Source organism: Trachymyrmex septentrionalis, unplaced genomic scaffold (genome assembly GCF_001594115.1).
Source record: "Trachymyrmex septentrionalis isolate Tsep2-gDNA-1 unplaced genomic scaffold, Tsep1.0 scaffold32, whole genome shotgun sequence".
Classification (NCBI taxonomy): Eukaryota; Metazoa; Arthropoda; class Insecta; order Hymenoptera; family Formicidae; genus Trachymyrmex; species Trachymyrmex septentrionalis.
This window is the reverse complement of record NW_017305485.1, coordinates 1,788,063-1,799,351: the sequence shown is the minus strand read 5'-3', so window position 1 is coordinate 1,799,351 and position 11,289 is coordinate 1,788,063. Positions and strand designations below refer to the sequence as shown.

The 11,289-nt window shown below is 31.1% G+C and overlaps 3 protein-coding genes across 3 annotated transcripts; 2 read left to right on the top strand and 1 right to left on the bottom strand.

Annotated features, from left to right (window-relative positions):
- Positions 1–353: 353 nt before the first annotated feature.
- On the bottom strand, positions 354–6,258 carry LOC108749861 (synaptogyrin-2). Its single transcript, XM_018488852.1, is given in 8 exon segments — positions 354–1,129; positions 1,411–1,736; positions 1,863–2,010; positions 2,158–2,384; positions 3,343–3,513; positions 4,952–5,183; positions 5,264–5,354; positions 6,011–6,258. Coding segments are annotated over 7 exon segments (1,308 nt in total). The 5' UTR covers positions 6,252–6,258; the 3' UTR covers positions 354–1,129; positions 1,411–1,538.
- A 701-nt stretch (positions 6,259–6,959) lies between these two features.
- LOC108749902 (transmembrane protein 218-like) lies at positions 6,960–8,357 on the top strand. Its single transcript, XM_018488925.1, has 3 exons — positions 6,960–7,341; positions 7,943–8,119; positions 8,238–8,357. Exons 1-2 carry the CDS (start codon positions 7,132–7,134, stop codon positions 8,108–8,110), a joined length of 378 nt encoding a protein of 125 aa, XP_018344427.1. The 5' UTR covers positions 6,960–7,131; the 3' UTR covers positions 8,111–8,119; positions 8,238–8,357.
- Positions 8,358–8,376: 19 nt separating this feature from the next.
- LOC108749901 (thioredoxin, mitochondrial) lies at positions 8,377–8,973 on the top strand. Its single transcript, XM_018488923.1, has one exon. The coding sequence runs from the start codon at positions 8,392–8,394 to the stop codon at positions 8,818–8,820; it is 429 nt and encodes a 142-aa protein (XP_018344425.1). The 5' UTR covers positions 8,377–8,391; the 3' UTR covers positions 8,821–8,973.
- Positions 8,974–11,289: the final 2,316 nt, after the last annotated feature.

The window sequence follows — 11,289 nt, the reverse complement described above, 5'->3', positions numbered from 1 at the left end:
AACATTTATTCTACTAAACAAAAGATTACCTCAATTTATCAATTCAAGATTGCTATTTTCTATTATTCGACGACACGCACGCCTTTAGGATTAAATTCAAAATCATCATATACATATATTTTTTTCTATTAATGCTCATGCTCATCAATCGAAGTAATTTCATATTTTTAGTAATGCAGGATTCTTAGCGTACATATTGGGATTTATATTCATCTTGTGTAATAAATAATGAGATAATAAATAATTAAATAAATAAATCTGAATAATTGAAAATATGTTCCTGAGATTCATAAATACTTATCAAAATAAAAAATCATTGAATACAAAAATTCAATGAAAAAAACTTTCCTCGAGACATGTTCAATTATAAGTTTTTTCCCTTCATGTTAATGAATCGTTAACATATAGAGCGACTCAAATACAAAAGTCTAGTAAGTTAACATCACGGACAATTTATGTGAAGTTATGCGCCCTATTATAATTTGCATATATGTATATGTATATATATTTTTTAATGTTAATAAAAACTTTGGTTTTGTTATTCATCGCGATTTATAAGTGCAATTATATTTGCTATTCTGTAAGGAAATATTCCATTATCTTGCAACTCATATGACAAGTAACTTAAGTAACTTAGATATTGTCTCACTAATATTAAAACATGTGTCGACTTATTCGAGACTTACTCATTTCAATCCTAGATTTCGTGTACATCGTTTAATACTAATTGCATAATAATGCAACGCATAATATTACTGTTATATTTAAATCGCATTTACCATGAACACGTTACAACGTTAAAATATACATAGCCTGTGCATGTACTAATTCTTACTTATTTATGGAGTTTAGCTATAGTGTTACTCATTATATATAAGATATTATATTTACTTCCCATAGATGGTCAGTAGCCACCGTCGTAACGCATGTCCAGGCATATATGAATTTCAAACACACCTAACGCATTTTTTTTGTGACATTGGGCGTATGGATAAGTGTAACTTACAAGTGGTCAACAATAAGAAGCACAGTTTAACAAATAACTTCCTTCTACATCTTGCCATGAAAACTTACTCTATGACCAACGCGCTGCCCAGCGACCTATCAGCGAATGAAGTTCTTCTTTAGTCTGTAAAAGAAAATACAATTTAATGTAATTACTACACATTTTATTAAAACACTATTTATCGTAAAGGAAAGAATTTTTTGCGTACGATTCTTAAATAGATCTTGACTGACGATCATCTTTTACATACCTTAGCATATTATTCACCGGAACCAGAGATACATTAGAATTATATATTTCTTGCGTTTTTCTTTTAGATTAGTATCAATAAAAACAGTAACACGCAGGGAATTATGAGTAATAAAAGTATCAAAATTATAGTTTTGTAATAATATTGAAATTACCTTTAAGCAAAATAGGTGATGGAAAATAATATATTTTGTTCTAAAAAATTATCCTAAATCATCTTCTTTCGTAAGTAGCTCGCTGTGCATTTAATAGAGATATATTTTGGTACGACTATGGATGACTTTTAGTAAGCTGGGGCTTGAAAGTCACCCATACCCCGCTGTTGTTGTTGACCGAACGGCGGTTCTTGGTAAGCAGTATCAGTGGCGTCAGGATAACTTGTGTATCCTGTACCACCGACAGGATCCGCCTCGTAACTTGGAGCGAATGCTGCGTCAGTACCTTGTTTAAATCTTTGAAACGCAAACCAAGCACAAGCGGCCTGTAATGACAGAATAAAATTCTGAGGAAAATTCAGAGAACATAATTTATTTATTTAAATCAAAGAAAATTAAAGTAAACGTTAACATTTAAATAAAATTTGCCGCATGAACTTCATCTAACATACCCAGGTAAAGATGGAAAAGAACGAGAATGCAATAGCCGATTGTACATTATTCACTCCATATCCGTCCTTTGGTCTTTCAGAATTATTCCATGCATTTGTCAAGTAACAGAATCCCACAAAATAAAGGAAAGACCATAAACCCGAGAAACTGTAATTATGATATTATTATATTAATATATAGTATATCAAATTGTGTATTAAGATATGTCGAAGGATTTCTCATTAACATTTTTGACATGATTAAAATCATACAAATTTTACATGTGTCTCGACTGTAAAAATGTACACAGCTTACCCTAAATCTATGAGAACAAAATGTTTCCTAGTTTTGACGGACGACATTTGTTCGAACAGGTATTCACCCGCGAGGAATCCGATACTGCCCAAAAACGCCAGTACTCCGATACCAATCCCGTAGTTGCACGCATTATTGTCCTCATTGTAAAGACAAACTTCTTTCCCATCCTCTTTCACAAGATAGCCCTTGCTGCTTATACATCCAAACACGATTATTGCAAATAGCTAGAAGCATAATAAAAATTCTTCTGTAGGACAGTAAAATGAATGAAGAATAGTAGAGACTCAGAAGATGAAGATATATTGTGTTGTAACAAAATATGAAATATTTATACATAAAAATTAAGTTTTCCTTTTAGAAGATAGAGTCATTCTATCTTTGTTATTCATTGAATGCCAAGAAGAATAAAATGATGTATGTATCAACTGTGTCTTCTAAAAGGAAAGCAATGCAAAACAAAAGCTTATAAATATACATTTAATATTCTTCAATTATTTTTATATTTTATTATAATATATTTGATAAAATATATAAATAATAATTAAGTGGAGAAAAATAATTGGCTGTATGTCTTGGCCGAAAAAAAATTCATGAGTTTGAAATCAATAAAAATATATTAAAAATTCAATTTAACATAAATATGCTAGTCCAAAATCTTCAATATTTTTTCAAATATGATTCCAATCTTAAAATATCTCGAATCTTGAGCCGACATGCTTTGGCTGCAGGTGCCTTGCATATTCAACCACTGCTTCTCTATATTTATATAATACGGGAGAAATAAGCGTTTTTGAGAAAAAAAAAAGAGAAAGACAGAGAGAACGACGAATAAGATGAAATTCATTAGTTAATAACGTTGTCAAGAAGACAAACACAGGGAGAAGTCCGCGATCCGAGCTCCGCATTTCGCTTGACATGAGAAAGGTCAAATAAATGATTCGCTCCGTCGAATCGAGCAGCAACAGATCCCAATTATACATCGAACACCATGGAGATCCATGGTGCACGGGTGCGTACCGCTGGAATTCGCGAAAAATCAATAGAACCCCATCGTGGTAGTGGTAGTGGGGGAGGAGCCGAGGCTCTCTTTTAAAATCAATGACCATCCGCGTCGAGGGATCTCGCTCGTTCTCGCCTCCCCCCCCCCCTCCTCCCTCTCTTTCTCTCTCTCTTTTTACGCACCGTCGTCGTCACGATCACGCTCTTGAATCAACCTTGAAACGATCCCGCTTTCAGGAGGCTGCGATGACTTACCAGGCATAACGCTCTCAGAATGACCTGCGGCCGCTGGACGAACGCGATCGGATCGAAAGGGGCCCCGGCCTTTCCACCGCCGTACGCTCCGCCGTCCATCTTAGTGCGACTGAAGCGGAGATTTCAAAGCTCACGCAGCGACCGAGCGCATGCGCATGCGTTCGCCGCTTCGACGGCGGCCCCGGGGGTGTGTACGCGGATCCGGCGCCGTTGCGTCCGTCCCGAAATCCCCCATAGCCATAATCTTTGAACGAACCCTCTCGCGATTTACCCTATACACCCCTCTCGAATTTCCCAATAGGGAAATCGCGGTCGCGATTGTTGCGATTTGTCCGCAAGCTCATCATTCAGATTTTCATCGCGATTTATTCCTATATACGCGCAGACCCTTTGACTTCATTCATCGTTGGAATTTAATTCTAAAAGGGATGGTACACCGAGGCGGAAAGGATTTACTGATTTCCGGCTCTGTCTAGAGAAAAGGACAAGAATTTATTAAATCTAATTATGCCGGTTAATTTTAAATAAATTTTGAGTTATATAAATAACTGATGTCCGTTTCAATAATTCTTAGAATTAGAAAAAGATGAAAAAGAGATTGAACTGAGATGAAAGATTATCTATATTGATGGAAATGGACATGAGTGATTGAAATTTTCCTGGGATTTTAGGTACATGGTGAATGGTACGTTAATTAAAACAAATCCTTATTCTGAAATATCTTATTAACAATATGTATTTATGGCACATGTTTATAAAATATATAAAAAATTTGTTGACTTATAAATTTACTAATAAAAGAATTATACATATACCAGTACATAATCAGTACATACAGATAATAAAAGAATTATACATATATCAGTACATAATCTATGCATTTTAACTCTATAAATATTTTATCTCCAAAGTTTGTTTAATAATATGAATGTTAAAACGCAGAATCCGCCGAATGAAATGCTATACAATAAGTAAGAGTATTTTCGGCTGTTTCTAGGCTGAAAGAAATTTAGTTTAGGCATTTTTGAAAATGAATGAAAAAATAGTCAGATAAAATAAGATGTGTCATTAAATAATAATAAAGTTAAATTAGATCGATTAAATGATACAATTAAGTAAAAAGCGTGTCAAATGCGATCGAGATTATGAATCTTGATGTTTAATAATATTTCTCTATGTTAATTTTAAATTCATCTTCCAATTATATAAATCGATTAATGTTAGATTTGAAACGCAATAATAAATTGAAGCTGAAATAATATCACAAATTGATCAATTTAATAATAATGCTAATAAGCGCGCAGTTGATCTATAACTGGAAGATGCATCTAAAATTTATACAGAAATATTATTAGGCATCAAACTAGACCACTGTGAATAACACAATTAAATAGTTCCAGCATTGATCATATATTATGTGTCTCGTTACTCATTTATGTTTCATTAAAGTTTGTTAATTTCTTGATAATAATTGTTTAATTACAAATCTTTAATTTGAAGAAATATATATGTGTAATATATTTTTTGATATATATACCGTCATTATCATAGCTTCCAATTCTTTCAATTTCAACTCAGCCTCACTGACTTCTTTGAGAGTAGCCTCAGCAGACATACACAGAATCTGAGAAGCACTCAAAGCCTTATCTGCCTCAACAAAGAAGTTGATTCTTTCTTTTTTCAGCTTCATTTTGCAATACTTCACAAAGTCTTGGATTATACTGAGCTGTTTCTCACCTACTTGTAGTATCTCTATTTTATCGAGTATTCTGTAAAAATGACAGGATTTTTTAATTTCAATTATATATAAAATTATATATAAAAATGTATTTTAATAACGATTTGATACCTATAATGAGGTTTTGGCTTTACATCGTATTGTTTTTTCTTAGAAATACATAGAGCGTTGGCTATGTTTTCTGCATGATCTGCATCCGCACCTATAAGCAATTCCTTATTATCATCATTCTTTTGTATACATGCATATGTTTATACACATTATAAAAAATAAAATAAAAAACATTAATAATACATATAAATTTCTACATAATTTTTGTTTTGTAATAACAAATATGTAATTCAAATTAAAAACTTCTAATAAATTATACTTAAAATTAGGTAATTAGAATTTATAGACTTTTTATTATAAAAGAAAAAGGATGAATTTTTCAGATTTTTTCGTTGATTGCCAAAAGTTTCAAATTTTTGGGAAAGTATATTTTAAAACAATTATAATTCAATATTAAACAATAGTATTTTTTAAGACCGTAAATCATAACAACTAGGAAATGAAAGTCTTAAACACTTTTAATACTTAATTAATTAACGGTTTTAATACTTAAATAATTCAGTGTAAATTTTATATACACCTATCTAATCCTGTAAACTGCACGACAAATTATAATTACATATAATTATAATTATAATTATATAGTTATAATTTACATGGTATTTTTCTAGAACTTCTAAATTTAACCTAATAATGTACTTTTACAAATTTTTAACAGAAATATTATACATAATGTAATTGCAATAATTCAAATCTTTGTAAATAGAAGGTGCAAGTATCAAACGGATGTCAGAATAAACATATTACCAAGTTGCACAAAATCCTCCTTAGTCAACCTGTGCAACGCATTAGTTGATATATTCCTCCTTTTGCACTCCTTTACTAAATTCTGTGCCCCCACACCGCACAATAACGTTTCGGTCTGCTTGGTAAATTCTAAAAGATCTACATTCGTCCCCATCTTTTTCCGGAAAGTGGAACAATTCAAAAGAAGTACTTTAGAACTTCGAAATTTTTTTGCATCTACTGTGCGTTTGTATACAAACATTATAGACGGATTAGAGAAGCGTTCTATTATATCGACAGCTTAGTGAATATCTGTTTTGTTAATAGAGAGTCGGTAATACAGATCTCTGCAATGCGCGGCTAACAAAATATAATTGATTAATATACAGTATAGTCCCTCGATAATCAAAAATTATTATTATTTATTACTTTTATATCTATTAATATTAAAGGAATTCTAAAACCGTATTACTGACTAAATTACATAATTCTTGTATAACAATTACTTTTTTCTCCTTTACAGATTAAAAAATTTTTTTCATGATAAAGTGAGATATTGTAGCATATTAAAGTATTTTGTATTTTGTTTGTTTGTATTTTGTATTTTAAATACTGAAATTACCAATTAATTTTAATATTATTATTTGAATACAGAATACAAAAAATTTTCAATCTTCCAATTTTATAAATACAAAATTATATTTATTGTAGAAATTTAATAATATATACTAGTATTTGCCAGTTAATCACTTACTTTAAATATTAAAAGTATTATTAACAGTACTTTTAATATTGAAAATATAAGTGAGATTATATTATTTATTATTAAGATTAAGTGATGTGTTGACCCTAGTATTAGTATTAAATTTCTGAGGGATGTACTCCGCTGAAATACAAAATACACTTGCATTGCAAATACTATGTTTTAAATAAAAGTATTTCAAATACACGTCCCCAGCCCTATGATTATTTCTTTACAGATTCCTATAAATGCACAGGTCGCGAAACGCTCAGGTCAGCTGCAAGCGTCATCTACCATATCCTGTAGTGCATAAAACGTACACTATAGCTAAAAAGCTAAATATACATTTCCGTCCTGATGACAATTCTCGCACCGTCTTCCCGTTCTTTTTCCCGGAGGTATGACAACCTTAATATTTGGCGTCGGCGTGGGATTATTTTCCATTCTTACTTTGTGGGTGCTGGTCGCGCTGATATTTCTGATATCGTTGCGCATCGAAAGAAAGATCGGCTGGGTCTGTATAATCGCGATACTGCTCGTGAGCGCATTCACGTATATCTTGCTCAAAGTGCCGCGTGCGTCAGAGAGGCCCGCTCCCACAGACAATAAGGTACGATCGGAGAAATTTTATTGGGAGGGATTGTGAAAGGAATTACGATTGAATATTCACCGTACTCTCTGTAGACATTCCGACCGACTCATTCATTCAATCAGATTACGATGTGAACGCACTCAATTAAACCCCGATTAGCTCGTTCAAATAATATACCTATTTTCTATAAGTGTAGCCTTAGCCTGAATAAAATTATCAGTTTTTTGTTTAAAAAATTGATCGGGAATGTCGAATAATACAATAAGAAATCTTGCTGGGAGCAACTGTCGAAATAGTCATCGTTTAAGTTAATCGGAATTTGGAGTATCTGTCTAAATTCATAATTCACGAATTTAGAACTTTTGTAAAGTTGTTATCTAAAAGTTATCTACTTTGCAAAAGTCATTTTGGAATCTGGAATTTTTTAAAATTACTTCCATAATAGACTTCGTTTTTGAAATTAATCGTTGCAATTTAATTTATCTTTTATTATCAGATATAAATAAAGTAGTTATTGGGATAAAAATAGCGTAACATTAAATAAGATCATTTATATCTTAAAGAAATTATGTAACTGATTACGAGTATTCACATATCTAAATAGATCTTTGTTTTTTAGGTGTACGATCGACTTTTCGTCTGGCGTATAATAATTTTGATTGTGTGTTTTATCTCATCCATAATTTCCATTGTGGGATATATCAAATACGGATTGGTAGGAGGAGTTAGACCAGTTAGAATAACCACCTGGGTTCTTTCTTTTGGGAATATCTTCAGTATACTTTAAATCAATAATGTAAGGATGATGTTATCCACCATGGTAAAATTGAAACTTATATATAGTGATAGTATTCCTAAAAGTTAAATATTGCATTGTTATATATCATTAACTATTGTAACAATTTTCTTTTTAGGTACTCTTGCCCGACAAGCATGAAGACGTTCAATATGTGCAAGACTTAATTTATAAATGTAAAGTTCATCTCGCATTAACATAGTAGTCATCGACCATTCATCTGTACTATACATCAAATCACATTAAAAAGAAAAAAGAAGAAAAGAGGAACAATGTTGTGCAGTATAAGAAATTGCATACCGTCTGTGGTGAGACGTATTTCATTATTTCGCCAGAACAATAAGCGATACGAGATAAATAATAACAGCGAATTTGTGAATAAAGTGATGAATGGCACTGTGCCAGTTATAGTCAATTTTCACGCAGATTGGTGCGATCCTTGTAAGATATTGACACCTAAGTTAATAGAACTTATAGAGCCTATGGATAAGTTAGATCTAGCTATAATTGATGTAGAAGAGAATCCTGAATTAGTACACGTCTTCGAAGTGAAAGCTGTACCTGCAGTGATAGCGATTTCGAATGGCTTAATCGTAGACAAATTTATCGGTTTAGTTAACAACGAGATGATAGAGAATTTAATACAAAAACTAACGCATGAAAGACCAATAATTACGGAAAGTAACGATACCAAGTCCTAGTCATGGCAGTATAGTAAATTATATATAATACACACTTTATGCTTCCATTTCTCTCTATCAACTAAATATATTTTCATACTTGTAGAGAGAATATAACATTTCAAGCTATTTCGTCCAAAAATTATGGCCTTTTTTATCTTATCATGCTTAGATAAGCACTATGTGGGTAAAAATTTTAGATATATATATATTTGTTGTGTGAAATGGCAATATATAGATCACTTAATTAATGTATACGTATTAATATTCATAAATCTGTTGATGTCCAGATTATATATATTATATTGAAATATTTATACTTCTATTTAGATATTCTATAATATAGAGTTCATTTAACAGCCTATATTCTTGAATCGACCAAAAAGATGTTAGAAATTTTCCTTAAAATGTTTAAAAGAGATAAAAGAAAGATTTCTATATCATAGAAAAAATTATAGAATATTAGAATCTATTGCAAAAACCTGTAAACACTTGTATGAAACACTTGTGAGATATATATATATATATATGTATATATGTGTATATATATATATATATATATACACATACACACACACATACATATATATATATATATATATATATGTCTTTTTATAGACACGACTTTTCACTCGATATAACTATTCGTATCTTCACTTAACATTTACACAAGTAGCGTATAAAACTAGTGAAAAAAAAATCACTTGACGAATCAGCTTGATAACGAATTATGTGCGTTAATGATAAATTTTCGAAGTGATACGAATTGCGTTATTTTTTTTTACGTATGATGATACATATTTTTAGAATTATTAGATACACTTTATACACATATACATATATATTTTTCTGATATAACTTAATTTCGTTTAATAATAATAATAATAATGTTCAATAGATAATTTGTATGCTATCTTAAATTGTACAAAATGTATATATTAATTTCAATAAGTTATTCGAGGCTAGAGGACAGTTACTTTAACAGCTACATAAATCACGTGTGTATCTTCGTGGCAGTGCAGCCAAGATAAATCATTATCTAATCAGATTTCAATTTCTTCGTTTATTGTTGATCATTGTGTACAATCAGTGTACGAAAGTACTGTCCATTAAAGATATAGTAGGCCAGAGATTATAATAGATTACTTCACGTAATTCTGTGGTGAAAGAGCATTCTTCCCCTTCTTTCCACTCCCTTGCGTCTTTCGGCAGCAAGCGATACATAAATGTGTTACCAACAATTAAAAGACTAGCTATAATCTTTTTCATTATCAGTCAGGTGCTTTTTAAGACACCATGATAAGGCAATGCTGTGATTCTGTGGTCACTTGCAAAAAACTATTATCTTTTCTATTTACCAAATATATATGAATATTTATATATCTTATGTATATACATATACATATATATTTTTTTCTACACAGTAACGAACGAACGAGTTAAGTGCTTCAGATTCAAGCATATTTTTTGCAAGCAACCTTGCGTTTCTTATTATTTAAATAACCAGTATCTATGTCTCTAATTCGTATATAACATTTATAAGGAAACAAGTGAAGCAGAAATTGATTTATAGAGATTATATACAAAATTAGAAGAAAAAGAAACGATTCGTAACTTTCTCTTAAGGATAACGTTACATACACTTCGTTGCCCGATGGAGCATTACATCAGTGCACTCACTGTACGATATCATTAATACATAATATCTAACGAGATATTCATCGGACGTAAATGCATTGTCGACTAACAATCCTGCGAGTAATTAAGTAATACCAAGCATAATTCGAGAGCTTTTGTACATGGGCACGAGCATAGAAATGAACGAGATGATACCGCTATTTCAATTCACGCCGATATGTCCTGCTAGAGTGACTTCGTGACCTCGCAAAATTATTGTATACTCAAGTAGAATAAATCCTGGACGCTTTGAAGTCTGCGACAATGCGGTGTTGAACGACGTATAACGACGTATATACAATTTATATATCTACAATGCTCTTACTTTTTAAAAAAGAGAATCGTAACAAAATGTAGAAAAACACGAATAACACTTTTATATACAATTAATCCTATCGATGCCACTTGTTGTATCTGCTATGCAGCAATAGTACATTTAAAGAGGTTTCCTCTCGTCTATATGATACATTATTACATATCCATAAATAATATACTTCTATTTTGTGATTCATTCTTTTCTTTTTATCCTTTCTTTCACTGCCAAAAAATATATACCGCATTTACATCAGATTAGTGGAAGAGAAATGCGCTCGGACCTTTTCTCTATTAACCGATAGTAAATAATCTAGACATATTGGGCAACAAGTAACATCTGCTCCGTCGCATAAATGAACTAATATATCATCATATTTTAATATACAGTATATATGATACAACATGATACAATTCGGATTGCTTGAATAACTTGGCGATTGGCATTTTATCTTCTCATGCAATTCGTGAGAAGTAACAATATATATATATATATATATA

Excerpts from the sequence above, each read along its gene's own strand:
- LOC108749902 (XM_018488925.1), top strand. The coding sequence starts at position 7,132 with ATGACAACCTTAATATTTGGCGTCGGCGTGGGATTATTTTCCATTCTT. Across the intron at positions 7,342-7,942 it reads CCGCTCCCACAGACAATAAG|GTGTACGATCGACTTTTCGT; the intron begins GTACGATCGGAG and ends TTTGTTTTTTAG.
- LOC108749901 (XM_018488923.1), top strand. The coding sequence starts at position 8,392 with ATGTTGTGCAGTATAAGAAATTGCATACCGTCTGTGGTGAGACGTATT.